Source organism: Entamoeba histolytica, genomic scaffold (genome assembly GCF_000208925.1).
Source record: "Entamoeba histolytica HM-1:IMSS scf_1104750519131 genomic scaffold, whole genome shotgun sequence".
Taxonomy (NCBI): Eukaryota; Evosea; order Mastigamoebida; family Endamoebidae; genus Entamoeba; species Entamoeba histolytica.
The window spans coordinates 5,941-21,627 of NW_001915119.1; the positions used below are offsets into that span (position 1 = coordinate 5,941).

A 15,687-nucleotide genomic window follows, 5' to 3' on the forward strand; every position below is an offset into this window, starting at 1 on the left:
TCGAACCATTCGACTTCCTTCTCCATATATTTTTGTACTAATTCTGTCCCTGAAACTCGAATAAATGTACAATCCGTATGATGTGCTACAGCTCTTGCTAATAATGTTTTGCCTGTTCCTGGTGGTCCATACAATAATACACCTTTGGGTTGTGCAATTCCAAGTGATTCAAATAATTCAGGATGTTTGATTGGTAATTCAATTACTTCTTTTATCTCTTTAATTTGTTGATCTAATCCTCCAATCATATCATATGTTGAATCTGGTACTTTTTCTACTCTCATTAATGATATTAATGGATCTACTTGATTTGGAAGAACTTTACAAATACTATATGTATCACTTTTTAGTGCTACTCGTTGGTTGGGTTTCAATGCTCTTATGTCAATTCCTGCTTCGACTTTAACAACATATTTTCCTTCTTGTGTTGATTTAACTAATACCTTATCTTTTCCTACAGCTCGTATAACTTCCCCAACTGAACATGACGGTTCTGATAATAATTGAAGTTCTTCTTTCATTCGTCTTACTTGGTCATTTAATTGATTTCTTTTAGAAATTAATCGTCGTTGATTTTGTAACTCTGTACAATACTCATATGTCATTTCATCTATCTTGTGTTTATAATATTTGACCATTGCACTTTCTTCACTTTGTCTCTCTATTTCCATCCCTCTCACTTACTAATTTTGTAGTTCTCTCTTTTTTGTCCTTTTTCTTTTTCTTTTGAAGTTTTTATTTTTTTCTTTTTATATGAATTAAAAACTATGAAACATCACAAGAAATATCATTAAAAATATAAACATTCATAACAAAACAATATATAACCCATACTAATCAAGTAACTTAAATGACTAAATGATCGTTTGAATTATGTATTATTTTGACAATTAGAGATATAATAATTATTACCATAAAAATCATTACAACAATATGATATATATTATATTCCATTCATCTAATCAATCTTTATCATAATTACTTTACCATCATCTTAAATAGAGAGAATATATGTTATTGTAATATAAATGTGTTTCATAACAAAACATAAAATGATATAAATAATATTAAAAGATAATAAGAATAACAAAACATATAACAACTAAAAGAAATGATGTGCTTGAAATACACAACTATTTCTGTAAATACTAAAAGAAAAGTTAAAATCATAGAACTATGAACAATCTAAATCATCAATAAAACAACAACAATATAACTATCAACAGTATTGAAAAACATGATATCTTACCAAAAAAGAAAAACAAAAGTAATAGACTGAGAAGAAGAAGAAAGAGCAATAACTATTAATTTCTGGAAATGAATCTATGAAACTAACACTAATATAGATTTCCTGAATATTAATTTATATGAAATATTAATTGAAGATAGAATTAATAATAGTATGTCAATAATCACTCATGATAAACTAAAGTATGATACTAAATTCATTGATAATTGGAAATTAAATTGAAAATGATAAAATACAAGGATTTTTGATTAAATATTTAGAACAACCAATGAAATATTTAATAAAATTATTTAATGAATGGTTGAATAATCATAATGAAATACCTCTTCATTTTATTCAAGGAAGGATAATATTAATATATAAGAAAGGAGATAAATTAGACAAAAAGAAATACAGACAAATAACTTGTTTAAATTGTCTGTTAAAAGTGTATACATCAATATTAAAAATGAAAATAGAAAGCCAGTTAATGCTAAATCTAATTGAAAAACAACTTTCATTAAATCAATTTTGATATAAAAAATATACATATCATCAAAAGAATGATTATTATACAACACTATAACCAACAATTATTAATAAAGAATAAATAGAAGTGGGTAGAAACATATTATGACATCTCCAAAGCATATGATAGTATTAACCACCAATGGATTAAACAATGCTTAATATATTTTAATATCCCACTAGTAGTAATTAATAGTATATCATATATATTAAATAATACACAACTTAATTTGTATTATAATCAAGAAAGTGATAGTATGATTAATGTAGAAAGATGAATAATACAAGGTGACAGCCTATCTCCACTTTTATTTGTATTATCTATTGATATATCATCTAAACAATTAGATAAACAAATAAACAAATTAAATATTAAAATGAATTGAGAAGAAAAACACCATGACAATAACTAAAATGGAATGAAACATGAGATAATAAAAGAGCATTGAATAGTTAAAAGAGTTTATACCAGGGAATTTATACAAAGATAAGCAAAAGTATATTTAAAAATTAATAAGAAAGGAGAAAAACATCAAAATCCTCAAAAAAAGATCGAAAAATCTGATATTTACCTCCTCAAAGAAAGTTAAATTTACTCAATAGGAGTGAAATAGATAATACTAAAGCTAACATACAAAAAGTCCCGTTATAACAATTAGTCAGAGAATTAGTTTTAGTTTAATTGAAAAAAAGTTAATGCTCTATAAATCAAAAATAATATATTTGACATGGCGATTCAAAAATAATATCAAGGAATATAATTGTAACATAACAAAACACCAATAAAAGAACACGTACATTAAATTGAAAGTAAATATAACTAACTACTTAAAAGGAAGAGAACCAAATTATAATAATTCCCGAAATAAGTAAATTAACAACTAAATAAATAAACAAGAAGATGTGCACAAGTTAAATAATAAAAACAGAAATAAAATCCCACAACTGAATTACTCAACGAATGAATATTTTTAATATTGTTTTTATCAATTTTTTATTTTCAAAATTCCAAAATAATTTATTTTCTCCTAAGTTTCAAAAATAATACTTTGTTAATAAAACTTTTAATCACTAAATTTAATGCAATCCCCACTATCTTCAACTGAGGAAGAAATTACTCTCGATTTATTATCAATGGAATTACTAAGCCATATAGCACTTGAATTAGAGCCAAAAGATGTATTAAATTTATCATTGACATGTAAAAAATTTTCACCATTAATTAACGACGTAAATTATTGGCACCATATATTAGGATATAGTAAAGATGATGAAAAAAAACTTATTAAAGAGTACCAAGAAGATTATGTTATTATAAAACAATTTCAGCCAAAAGACAATTATTCAACAACGACTGGTCTTTCAAAAAAGGATAAATCAAAGTCATTACCACACCGTCGAGGGAAAAAAATTGTTTGGGTACTTGTAACAATATTATTAAATATATCATGGGATTATATCTCATATTTTTGTGATATTATATTTCTTATATTATTGGTGTTAAGGTTAGATAGGGTGTTTATGTTTCCAGGTATTATTCCTTTCTTATTCTTTTCAGTGTCAATAATTACAAAAACCTTTTTTCCATATCTTGCAATTATTGGTCTTAGATATATTTATGGACCATTTTTTGATTTAGCTTATCTTCCACAACAAAATGTTTCTGTTATTTTAATTTCTTCAATATATTTATATTCTTCTCCATATATTGGTGTGATGTCATTCTTTAGTATACTTATTTTCTTTTTTTATATACTAGTCTTATGTTATGTTAGTAATATCATTGGATTTATATTTGTATTAATTCCTCCATTTCTTTGTGCTGTACTTGCAGTATTTTCTTGTGCAAATTTTACTTGTTTACCTGTTTATAAACGAGCACCATGTTCATTTACTAAAGTTCTATATTGTACAATACCATCATGTAGTATTGTGGCTTCTATAATACTTATTGCACTAGCAAGTCTTGGAGATGAATATGTCCCATATTATGCATCATTTTTACCCTTATATGTCAGTTCAATTTATGAAATTATTTTATTTAGTTTTACAACGATATATTTATCATGTTGTAGTAACAAGTTATTAGTGTCAGACCTTCCTTGCTACATTTTACTTTTTCCATGTTATGAAAAAAAAACTGTTAGTGAAGCAATAACAATGAACCAATTTCTTTTATTTTTATTAATCTATGTTTCAATCCCATTAGCAATATTTCTTATATTATTATCAATGAAACTAGATGGTTTTGTTGATGTAAAATTTCTCTATATATTCATACCTTTCTTCTTTTTAGAATTAAGTATTGTTTTCTTTAGTCTAGCAATTCATATTGGGTGCTGTATAACTCATGGATTTAGTGAAAGTAATAATTACAAGCTACACAACAATGAAGAGGATATTTCAAGCTTTGATGAACAAGAAATGGATACTCTACCACCAGCAGTAATACGTGGTAAAAAACTAAACTTACCACACAAGTAAATATTATTTAAAATGTTGAATTAAATTTATAACTCTTCATAGTTTTTTTAAGACTCTTCAATAACTGATTGTTCTCTATATCCTTTTGTTGTTTGAATCAGATCATAGTCAACAATTCCTGTTTCTGGGTCTGTGGCAGCTTGATGAATAGCTGACGTTACTAATCTAATAGCCTCTTTGACATCTCTTGCTTCAACTTTTTCTCTTAATTGCATTTTTGCAAGAGCCTCAGAAATACGAATAAGTGATTCAAGCTGTCTTGTTGTAGCAGAAATAGTTTTATGAGTTTTATTTTCACTTCCAATCTTTCTCATTTCTAAATATCCTTTAACCAACTCAGTCCTTGCATTATCTGTTAAAACTGGCTTACATCGTTTACGAGCATACCTAACAAATGAACTAAATGTAGAAATATCTAATGCATCAGTTTTAATTTCATGTCCCCAATACAATGAAATAATATGTCGGGCTAATTTTCTATCTCTTTCGGGATTTGGTTGGTCAAGTATAAGATAAATCAAATCAAATCGTGATAGTAATGATGGTGGCATTTGAATATTATCTAATACACTTAGTTTGGGATTATACCTTGACTCCTTTGGATTTGCTGATGCCAATATTGCTGTACGTGCATTTAATGAACAAACTATTCCACTTTTTGCAACTGAAATTGTTTGTTGTTCCATAGCCTCATGTAATACACTTCGTGTCATTTCAGTCATTTTATCAAATTCATCAATACAACATAATCCTTTATCACTCATAACTAATGCCCCACTTTCTAATACAGTTCCTCCTTCTTCAGACTTTCCAACAAACGCTGTTAACCCAACAGCACTTGACCCTCTTCCTGAGGTATACATCCCACGTGGAGCAACTTTATGCATAAATGTTAATAATTGACTTTTAGAAGTTCCAGGATCACCTAGCATTAAAATGTTAATATCTCCTCTTAGTTTTTGATTATCTTGTAATGTTTTTGCTGAACCTCCAAATAATTGGCATAATAACCCTTTCTTTACATCGTCCATCTCTGTAATAGAAGGTGCAACTGATCTAGTTAACCTTTCATACCAATCATCATTAATTAATGTTGTAAAATCAATATCAACTTCTGTTTCTTTTGAATATTTTTTAATATGAATGACATCAATATAAGACCTAAAAACTGCTCTCACTGTCCTTTGTGAAACTCCTATTTTGACTGGATCAGCTCTATAAACTCCAGTGACTTCAATACGATCACCTGGTTTTGCGGAATCAACAAGTGAATCAAAAGCAAGTAAATGAAGAGTTTGTGGAGTTTCACCTGCTGGAATTGCCTCAGGAGATTCTTGAAGTCTAATAATTTGTTTGTCAATATAATATGATAAAGTATGTATTAATTGCAATGTTCCTGTTTTCTTACAATGAGGACATTTAGCAGGAACAGTTAATGTACCACGAACATCTACAACTAAATCAACATTATAATTACACTCAGTACATTTAAAATAACCGGATTTCATTGATGGAATAATATTACCTACTCTTGTAACCATTCCCCGAACACTCACCAATCGTTCTATATCACTTGGTGAAAGTCCTCTAATACGTTTAACTTGAGATAATCCAAATACACGAACTTCAACTTCTTCATATCCCATTTCACTTGCAACTAGATCATATAAATGTAATATTTGAGTTGGATATTCAAGAGTACATTTATGTAAATTTTTATCAAATTCTAATACATCAGGTAAATATATATCAATGAAATGAGTTTCATATGAATTTTCCAAAAGGAGGTGATACTTAGGAGAAGAAAGAAATTGTTGAATAGTTTTCTTAACTTCTTTGTATTGGATAGTGGTACCCCAAATAACTTCAGTCATTTTTTATTCTTTTAAGTTTTTGTTTTTCTTTTAAGAAAGTTTATTTTTGTGTTATTTAAACAAATAATAAAGAAAAATGAGAAAGTGAAAGAATTGTCTCTTTTGACAGCAAAAAGAAAAACGAAACTAAGACATTCTTATTAAAAGGATAAATTAAGTTGTTGAAAGAAAGGAAAGAAATGAAATGAACAAAGCTTTGTTAACAGCAACAGGTTTCAAAGATTTCCAAGACTGAATCCATCCAATATGCAAAATGAGAATGTAGTTTTTTATCAAATCTTCTTCTAAAAACGAAGGCGTCTTGATATGTTTTATCGAAATGATAATAATTTTTAACTGTATTTTCATGAACAAAATAATGGTTTTGATAGAATGAATGAACAGGAATATTTGATGCTAACGCATGAAGATAAATTGAACTTACTCCTAATTCTTTCATATAACTACAACCTTTTTCTAAAAGATATCCACCAATTCCTTGTGTTTGGTATTTTTTGTCTATACCTAATGTAAGTAATCCAGCTTGAGTAGTAATTTCTTCTTTTTGGTTAAGCCATTCAATTCTAAAACTTGCAAACCCAATTATTTGACCATTTAATACAACAACAAGTAATGTATATCCATGTCCACTAATAAGTTGTTCATAAAAATGATGTCCATATTTAACGCATAGTAAATCATCGTGAAGTTCTTTAATTCTTCTTAGGTCTTCATGTTCTGCCTTTCGAATAAACAGTTTGTTCATTGTTTCAGTTTACAAGTTCTTTTTTCCTTTTTAACCATTTCTTTCTATCTAAATTATTCTGACCCATTGAACTTTTCTTTTGCTATTATCTGGTTTAGATTTATTTGTGTTTTTTTTCTACTTCCTCTTAATTATTTTATTACATTAATTATTCCTTTGTATTTCATCTAATTTACCTAAATTTGTTTATAGGAGTTTTATTGCATCCAATTTTATTATAAAAAATTATATAAAATTATTATTAAAAAGAAAAAACCCTGAAGAACTATGAAATGTGCAGAACAAAGCGATGGCCATTGATTTAGACAGACATCATGTTCGTAAACACGTATCAAAGACCGCACGTGGAAACAACGCTTATATGAAACTTCTTGTTCGCCTTTATGGTTTCCTTGCCAGAAGAACACAATCTAAATTTGCTAAAACAATCTTACACAGACTTTGCTTAAGTCGTGTTAATAGACCAATTGTTTCAACTAGTAAATTAGCATGCCTTATGAAGAAACACCCAGAAGAAACTGCAGTTTGTGTCAATACAGTTACTTACGACAGTAGATATCCAGTTCCAAAAATGAATGTTTGTGCTCTTAAATTCACCAAAACAGCAGAAGCAGCCATCACTAAAGCTGGTGGAAAATGTTTAAGATTTGATGAACTTGCACTTAAAGCACCAACTGGAAGAAAGACTGTCCTCATTAGAGGAAAGAGAAATGTCAGAGAAGCACTCAAACATTTCGGTAAAGTTTGTGCTAAGAAGAACCCAGCTAAGCAATATAAGGGAAAACAAACTAAATAAATTGCATGGATTTTTTTTGTTATTTCTTCTTTTTAATTTAATTACTTTTTGAGATTTTATTTGATTATGATGAATATAACGAAAAGGTAACTTTATTTCAGTCATTAATTCTAAGAAATAATTCAATGGAAGAAATTAATAAAGGTATCAATTTGAATTTTGATATGGAAAAAGATGCATTAGTTGAATGGGTTAAGTATGGAAGGATGTTAAACATTATTTGTGGTGATTTTGTTACTTATCCTCCTGGAGTTAAACCAGCTTTACGAACAACAGAAACAGTTGATTGGAGAACTCCTTTTACTTCATACTTCTGAGAGTTCAATAAGAAAAACCAAGTCTAATATGCATGAGTGATAAATAAAACAATGTTTTGAATGTAATTAAATTTGTAATAAAATATTATTTACATCATTTGATTTTTATATATTTGATTATTATTAATGATTTTGTTATTCAGTTGTTGCTAAGTCATATGTTTAATTGTAAGAAAGAGTGTTAATCTAATAATAATTATATAAAAGAGATTATAACAATAAAACAATTTTTTTAATCTTTTAGTGTTATTTATTATTGATATAATTAACTATATTTGTTAATTAATCACCATGAGCTAAGTTAGATGTTTAACTAAAGTATGTTTTTATTAAATTATTTTAAATACAATAACTAAGAAGTCAAACCAGAAGTAATTTGTTAGAGAGAGAAGTTAAATTATTTAATGGAACAAATATTTTTTGTGATTATAAAAATGAAACAGCATGAAACAATTAAATTAAATTGTTGGAATTAAATGAATTATTAACAAGTTTGTAAATGCTAATAAGAAAATAAAATAACTCTATTCCTAAGAACTAATATAATAAATGGTATGAGTTATTTAATTCATTTTTAAAGTAATACTAATTATCTCAGGAATTATTTTTTAACAATACTTTAAAATAATGAGTAATGTAATTCAACATATAAATTCTAATTTTTATAATGTAAAACTAAGCATTTGGGTATTGGATAGAATAAAATATTGTCTAATTGAATATATTCATATTCATTCTTATCAAAAATTTATAAAACAAAAAAAAAGAAAAACAAAATTTATTAATAAATTTTGTTTATAAAAGTCAAAGCCAATTAATGGAATTTGTAAATTTAATATTATAAAAATACAATTAAATAGACACAAAGTTTAACTTATATTAAAAATGATAAAGTATTATTGATAATAATAAAAATAATAAATTCAATAAAACTATACCAAAAATTGATTGGGTTATTAGTTAAATACTGAAAATAGTTAATATTAATGATAATCTATTTAATTTTTAAATATCTTGAAATTATAACCAATAAATTTTTTAATATGTCTTTTAAATAAAGTATTTTTACAATAAAAGAAGTTAATTTAAAAGTCATTTACATATTTAATAAATTTATTTTATAAACTTAAGTTATATTAGAGAGGTACATCAAAAATACTTTAAATCTTAAATTGGAAAATAAATTAATTAAAAAAAGAATTACCAAAAAAGAAAATGTTGTAATAATGAATTAATTATTTTCAATTGAATAAGTATTTCTATTAATAGATAATAAAAACTTTCAACATTTAAAAATTTTAAAAAAATTTTTTTGGGTGAAATTGAGGGTTTAGCTATTGAAATGTTCTAGTGATAATTTGAAATGAAATACTGAAACTAAGAAAATCAAAACAAAAAAAAATTAAATTAGAAGGAATGAATATAGGTGAAACTACTATTAGTTTGGAAGAATATGTTCAACATAAAGTTGCAGAACGAGAAATTACCATTCTTACACAACAAAATGAACGACTAAAAAAAGAAAATGATGAAGCAAAAGAAATTATTGGTTCGTATCAAAAAGCAATTAATAATAAAACAACAGAAATACAACGAATTATTACTGACTCAATGAAATATGAAAGTGACATTAAAATAGCAAAATTAAAATATGAAGCATTGGAAAAAAAAATAGAACATAAACAAGGATTACTTGTTTCTAAAAAGGAAGCTAATAAAAAACCTTCTAAACAATTTAAATTTATTTCACCAAATGTCTTAAAAAAAAAAGCTATTAAACAAAAACCTGTAAAAAGAGTTTATAGAAAAAGAGAAAAAGGAAATAAAATAAAAAGTAAGTCTTCATTATTAGAAAATTCTACTACCCTTCTTAATGATGAACCTTCAACAACTGAACTAACATCAAGTATTGATAACCAAAATAGTCAAACAACTGATAGTATTTCATCAAATGTTCCATATAAAACAGATATTGATGGAAATGTTTCTGTTCGTATGAGAGATATTTGGGATGATCCATCTGTTAATGACCTTGTTGTAAATTATATAATGATTTTTACTATTGTTGCAAGTAAATTAAGTTCTCCTTCATTTGAACTTTTTAATAATTGTCCTTGTTTTACTGCTCGAGACATTTATTTAGAGTTTTGTTCAATTAAAGGAATATCGTATGTTTCCATTGATGAACCCCAAAAAGAGAAGTTGATAACTATCAATGTAGATATTTTTTGTAGATGTATACGATTAATAGAAACAATTCAAAAAGCGAGTTGTCGTTTATGTGTGATTGAGTCTCCATTAAGAATTGTGTTTCTTAAATAATTTCATTCTAATAAAAAATAGTTAGAATAATTAATATGTTCATTCTCTTCTTTTTTTATTTTTTTCTCTTAAAAAAAAAGCAGATTTATTTTATTCTTCTTTGTTTCAAAGAATGGTTTGTTCTTTTTGTTTTTATTTTATTTCCCTTAGTACTTACTAAATAAGGAAAACAATAAAAAATTAATTCTTTTACATGAAAAAGCTTCAAGTGGTGATAGTAATTCACAACTGTTATTAGGAATTTATTTTGCTGATACTTTAAAACAATATGAAGACTCTTTTAAATGGTTAACAATGTCTGCAGAACAAGAAAATACTATTGCACAATTTAAACTTGGGGAATGTTATTTACATGGAAAAGGAGTTCCAAAAGACTCTTCAAAAGGATTTAAATGGTTGTTAAAAGCTGCTACAAAAGGATATGCTAAAGCACAATTATTAGTTTCAACTTGTTATTTTTCAGCAGATGGTGTAAAAAAATCTTCAAAATTGGGTTTTGGGTGGTTGTTAAAAGCTGCACAACAAGGAAATGTTAAAGGAATGAATGGTGTTGCATTATGCTATTTAAATGGACTTGGAACAGTATCTAATTTAGATGAAGCAACACGCTGGTTTGAAAAAGCAGTAGAAAAAGGAAATAAAGGATCACTTATCTCCTTAGGTGAATGTTATATACAAAGAGGTCAAATAGAATTAGCGTTTAAAATATTTAAAATTGCTGCAGATAATAATAATGTAAAAGCACAACTAGTTATTGCTAATATGTTATTAAATGGAGAAGGAGTTGAATGTAATGAAGAAGAAGCAATTCATTATTTAGAAAAAGCAGCAGAATTAGGTTCAAAAGATGCTGTAAACAAATTAGCTGAACTACAAGAAAATCATAAAAAAGTTGATGACTATATTAATTCAATGAAAAATAAATCTAGGATATTACCTAACTTAGGAATAGTCTTTTGGGTTATTTGTATATTAGTTGCTCTTGGTGGTGTTTATTTATATCAAATATCTAACAACTAATAACAATTTAATTATACGTTTTTATATTATTATTTTATTTTTTTATTATAATTATTATTCTATTACTCTCTAACTCATTAAAATTTTTATTCTTTCTTTTTTTAAAAATACTGAATAGTACTTCATTTCGTGAAAATAATTTAATAAGGAAGTAGATTAATTCAGATATTCATGAAATTAATCAGAACTGTAATTAATTAACTTTTAGTTCATCTTTTATAATTATTTACCAATAAATAAATTATAATTCATTATGTTTTTTTTTCAATTTTCATAATGATAAAGTTAATTACAATTTAATAAATAAAAAAATATAAAGAAGTAAAAACCAATATAATCTATTTTTATATAATATTTTTTCAAATTTTTACAATTTTTTAAGAATTTCAATTTATTTTATAATAAACAATCTATTTTCATATAGTTTTATTTATTATATACGAAAAATAAATCCTTCTTTCAAAATTAAGTTTTATTACTATAAATCGCTCTCAATACAACTGTGTTTAAATCTTAAATTATTAGTTAAGGGATGAGCGGAATTGGAGACGCATTTGGAAGAAAGTTTTATCAAATTAAAACCCATGTTGGTGCAGGTCAAAAAACTATGGATAGTGATGTTCAATATGCTAAGAATAAACTTAGTGAGTCTTATAAAAAGTTTAAGAATATTTTAGATGTTATCAAGAAGTTAGCACCAACAGTACATGCTACTAATTTGATGCAAGTTGAAGTTTTAACATCATTAGGTGATTGTGTTGTTAATACTAGTCCAGAAACAAAGTCTGATATTGATTCTATAATTTCAACATTCCAAAAAATTGATGAAGGAGTTAATACATATGAAACAAGAATTGAAAGTGATATTATTGTTCCATTAAAAACTTATATGGAACAATTCAAAGTAATGGAAAAGAGATTTGAAATTTGTCACAATAGAAGAGTTGATATGGATAGATATCATGACTCAGTCCTCAGCATTTCTAAGAAACCACCAGGAAAACAAAGTGGACTTGGAGAAGCACAGAACAAATACAATGTTGCTAGAGACCTTTACAATTATCTTAGAAATGAAATTATTGCTGATGTTGAAAAATTAACATCTTCTGCTGAGGAGGTTGTTTCACCAATTTGTGGGACTCTTATTGTTAGTTATACAGATTATTTGAATCATTTAAATAATTATTGGGGAGAAGCTTCAGAAGTTTCTAGTAATTTCAGAATTTGTGCACTTGACCCAGCACCAATTATTACTCCAGGAGAATCTTCAATGGTTATTGATGCAAATGTCTTCTCAAAGAAGTCAAGTGATGTTATGGATGGAACATATGAGCCATCAGAATTTGAAATTTCAGGAAGTTCTACAACAACAAGCACTACAACAACAACCACAACAGTAAGTACATCTAGTGGAAAAAGACCCCCACCCCCACCACCATCAAGAAAAGAACAAGTGAGATGTGAGTATGAATATCAAGCACAAGAACAAGGAGAATTATCATTTAAAGAAGGAGACATTATTACAGTACTAAAGAAAGAAGGAGATTGGTGGCTTGGAGAATTAAAAGGACAACAAGGATACTTCCCATACAATTATGTTTCTCCACTTTAAATTCACATTTGAATTAAAGGATTATTTTATTTCATTTTCTTCTCTTTTTATTTTTCAAAATAAAGAACTTTGATTGAATTAATGGAAAGACTTTGGAGATTCAAATATCCATTACTTTCTGGTATTTCTGGGAGTATTGGAGGATTGTTTAGTAAAGGAATTACCTCTTCATACATTCCCTTTGCACAGAGTCAAATTAGTATTGTTATAAGGTGTTTGTGTGTTGTATTAATGTTTGGATGCAATGGGGTTGGAGGATTTTTTTTTGCAAAAGCACTTAGTGAATTACCATCTCTTACAGCAACAATCACATCCACAATAACAGGATTTATTATGTCTGGAATTATTGGAGGATTAATAGGAGAATATATTCCTATACAATGGTATTTGGGAATGATTATTCTTATAGCAGGAGTAATTTTACTTATTGTTGATAATTCTGAAAAAGAACAACACCAAAATGGTGTTAAAGAAGAATAAATTCTTTCAGACAATAACACCTTCATCATAATTGATTTATTGTTATAATAAAACAAAGAAGAATTTCAAATCAATCAATCAATGAAATAATGGTATTTTTTATTTTGTGTTCATTTCAAATCCACCATCTTCAATATCTTCATCCATATAGTCTCTGAATCGTGGATCAATTATATCGTAGCCATTGAAATATACTTCACCAGTCCCTCGTACTACAAAGTCAACATATTGTAAATCAAATTCAAGATGAAGTGATTCCGTAGGAACTGCTTGAGAAAGTCGTGCAATATGAATTTCTTTCATTTTATCCTCGTCACTCTCATCGTCTTCAATTTCAAATGATACAACACACTCCCCATTAGCAACAGAAATCGTTGTAAGAACATACATTAATCCTTCTTCAATTTCTAAGTGAAACTTAGTGCCATTTTCTGATGCTTTAACATTGAAGAAATGAGCAGACATAATTTTGATTTTCAAGTTTTTAGTGTTTAATTCTTTATTATAATTCTATTAGAATTATACTATAACAATATCACTCATTGTTTTTTTCATTACTTGTTGCTATTCCATTACTTTCATCATAAATAATCATCAATTGTTCTATTGAAATACTTGAGTTTATGCCTCTTGGTTTTTGAAGAAGACTGAAAGGGTGTTAGAAAAAAAAAGAAAACAAAATGATTTTTTCATTATTAAAAACCTCATTGAAACTGATATAAAATGACAAATTCCAGAACTTATATCCATCAAATCAATGTTATTTTTTGGAAGAGTTATTTCTCAAGAAAAACAAGTTCAACTGACTGAAGTTAATTTTGAAGTAGAGACTGTTGGTAACAATGCTAAAGTTAAAGCCATTCACTCAATATTGAATGATTCTAATGATGATTGTAATGTTAGTATCACTATGACATTGGATGATGAATCAGCTGTTACTGGATATTCATTCAAAACAGCTAATGGAGATTTTGATTCAGAACTAAAAGAAAAAGAACAAGCTAAAATTGAACAAAGTGATGCAACAACAAATGGATATAGTTCAGCTGTAATGGAACAAGTTGATGATACAACATTCAGTATTACACTTGGACTAATCAATAAACATAGTGAAGTAACATTTAGTATTGAATATCTTACACATATGGAGATTCAAGATGACGAGTTAGTAATGAAGATTCCTAACTTGATTGAGTCAGATGAAAAACAACAAATCCCATATTCAATCAAAGTTACAGGAAGTTCCACATTCAGTTTTAAAGGGGTATTAAGTGGAGAAGAGGAAGTTAATATTCCATTAAATGGGGATTTAATACTTGGAATGAAAGACGAAGATACAGATGAAGTTGTCATTTCATCCACATTCATCAATAAAGAAAAAGAAGGAAATATTAATATTGTCTTCATTTGTGATAGAAGTGGAAGTATGTATGGAGAAGGAATCAAAGCATTAAGAAATATGTTACAATTATTCTTAAGACAATTACCACTAAACTCCAAATTTCAGATTATTTCATTTGGAAGTACATATGACTTTATATTTAAAGAAATGACAGAATATAATGAAGATACATTAAAGTTTGCATCAGAAACTGTTTCACATTTTGAAGCAAATTATGGAGGAACAAATATGCATGCACCATTGAAAGCATTGATTGATAATAATACGGAGAAGTGTCATATAATTTTATTAACTGATGGATATGTCGATAATAAGACAAGTACAATTGAATACATTAGAACTCTTTCAAAAAAGAATTCATTACATGGAGTTGGATTAGGAAGAAGTTGTGATGTAGAATTAATTAGAAATATAGGTCGAATTGGTAATGGAATTTCAGCCATTTCTAAAAACCCAAATGTATTGAAGAAAGAAGTTTCAAAAATCACTGAGCGTATTCTCATTCCATCTATTAATGAATGTACAGTTGAATGGAATATTAAAGGAGAGATAACACCAAAAGAAATTAGTAATTTCTATGGAATGACAACATGTTATATTCAATGCAACGAAGAAATTAAAGAAGGACAAAATATCGAAAGTGAAATAAAAGGAAGATGTGGAGAAAAAGAAGTCACATACAAGAATACAAAAAGCATTAACATAACCAAAGGAATTATTGTTCATCAATTAATGGCACTTAATCAAATCAGAAAATTAGAAAGTGAAAACAAAAAAGAAGAAGCAAAAAAATTATCAATGAAATATCATGTTCTTTGTAAAGAAACAGCATTTATTGCTGTTGACAAAACAACCAAAAAAGAAGTTGACTTTATCAAG

At 26.8% G+C, this 15,687-nt stretch overlaps 11 protein-coding genes across 11 annotated transcripts in view, besides 1 other annotated feature; 7 read left to right on the top strand and 4 right to left on the bottom strand.

Annotated features, from left to right (window-relative positions):
* EHI_187600 (26S protease regulatory subunit, putative) overlaps positions 1–671 on the bottom strand; it is a gene marked incomplete at both ends in the record, with an annotated part of 1,283 nt that extends 612 nt beyond the window's left edge. The window contains one exon of the mRNA XM_001914042.1: positions 15–671. Within this exon, the coding sequence (XP_001914077.1) occupies positions 15–671 (657 nt within the window). The remainder of the gene's footprint in view (positions 1–14) is intronic.
* A 629-nt stretch (positions 672–1,300) lies between these two features.
* Positions 1,301–2,153: a repeat region.
* Positions 2,154–2,836: 683 nt separating this feature from the next.
* EHI_187710 (F-box domain containing membrane protein, putative) lies at positions 2,837–4,240 on the top strand (the record flags this gene model as incomplete). Its single annotated transcript, XM_643987.1, has 1 exon — positions 2,837–4,240. One exon carries the CDS (start codon positions 2,837–2,839, stop codon positions 4,238–4,240), a length of 1,404 nt encoding a protein of 467 aa, XP_649079.1.
* A 47-nt stretch (positions 4,241–4,287) lies between these two features.
* On the bottom strand, positions 4,288–6,114 carry EHI_187720 (DNA replication licensing factor, putative; the record flags this gene model as incomplete). Its single annotated transcript, XM_643988.1, has 1 exon — positions 4,288–6,114. One exon carries the CDS (start codon positions 6,112–6,114, stop codon positions 4,288–4,290), a length of 1,827 nt encoding a protein of 608 aa, XP_649080.1.
* Positions 6,115–6,313: 199 nt separating this feature from the next.
* On the bottom strand, positions 6,314–6,859 carry EHI_187730 (acetyltransferase, GNAT family; the record flags this gene model as incomplete). Its single annotated transcript, XM_643989.1, has 1 exon — positions 6,314–6,859. The coding sequence occupies one exon, from the start codon at positions 6,857–6,859 to the stop codon at positions 6,314–6,316; it is 546 nt and encodes a 181-aa protein (XP_649081.1).
* Positions 6,860–7,148: 289 nt separating this feature from the next.
* On the top strand, positions 7,149–7,677 carry EHI_187740 (60S ribosomal protein L18, putative; the record flags this gene model as incomplete). The annotated part of the gene is made up of 1 exon (XM_643990.2): positions 7,149–7,677. The coding sequence occupies one exon, from the start codon at positions 7,149–7,151 to the stop codon at positions 7,653–7,655; it is 507 nt and encodes a 168-aa protein (XP_649082.1). The 3' UTR covers positions 7,656–7,677.
* Positions 7,678–9,388: 1,711 nt separating this feature from the next.
* EHI_187750 (uncharacterized protein) lies at positions 9,389–10,294 on the top strand (the record flags this gene model as incomplete). The annotated part of the gene is made up of 1 exon (XM_643991.1): positions 9,389–10,294. One exon carries the CDS (start codon positions 9,389–9,391, stop codon positions 10,292–10,294), a length of 906 nt encoding a protein of 301 aa, XP_649083.1.
* Positions 10,295–10,588: 294 nt separating this feature from the next.
* Positions 10,589–11,314, top strand: EHI_187760 (uncharacterized protein; the record flags this gene model as incomplete). Its single annotated transcript, XM_643992.2, has 1 exon — positions 10,589–11,314. The coding sequence occupies one exon, from the start codon at positions 10,589–10,591 to the stop codon at positions 11,312–11,314; it is 726 nt and encodes a 241-aa protein (XP_649084.2).
* Positions 11,315–11,833: 519 nt separating this feature from the next.
* Positions 11,834–12,926, top strand: EHI_187770 (SH3 domain protein; the record flags this gene model as incomplete). Its single annotated transcript, XM_650927.2, has 1 exon — positions 11,834–12,926. Exon 1 carries the CDS (start codon positions 11,847–11,849, stop codon positions 12,924–12,926), a length of 1,080 nt encoding a protein of 359 aa, XP_656019.2. The 5' UTR covers positions 11,834–11,846.
* Positions 12,927–13,007: 81 nt separating this feature from the next.
* EHI_187780 (uncharacterized protein) lies at positions 13,008–13,406 on the top strand (the record flags this gene model as incomplete). The annotated part of the gene is made up of 1 exon (XM_643150.1): positions 13,008–13,406. One exon carries the CDS (start codon positions 13,008–13,010, stop codon positions 13,404–13,406), a length of 399 nt encoding a protein of 132 aa, XP_648242.1.
* A 99-nt stretch (positions 13,407–13,505) lies between these two features.
* On the bottom strand, positions 13,506–13,871 carry EHI_187790 (uncharacterized protein; the record flags this gene model as incomplete). Its single annotated transcript, XM_643995.1, has 1 exon — positions 13,506–13,871. One exon carries the CDS (start codon positions 13,869–13,871, stop codon positions 13,506–13,508), a length of 366 nt encoding a protein of 121 aa, XP_649087.1.
* A 292-nt stretch (positions 13,872–14,163) lies between these two features.
* EHI_187800 (uncharacterized protein) lies at positions 14,164–15,687 on the top strand (the record flags this gene model as incomplete). The annotated part of the gene is made up of 1 exon (XM_001914043.1): positions 14,164–15,687. A coding segment is annotated over one exon (1,524 nt), but the record flags the coding sequence as incomplete, so codon positions are not given.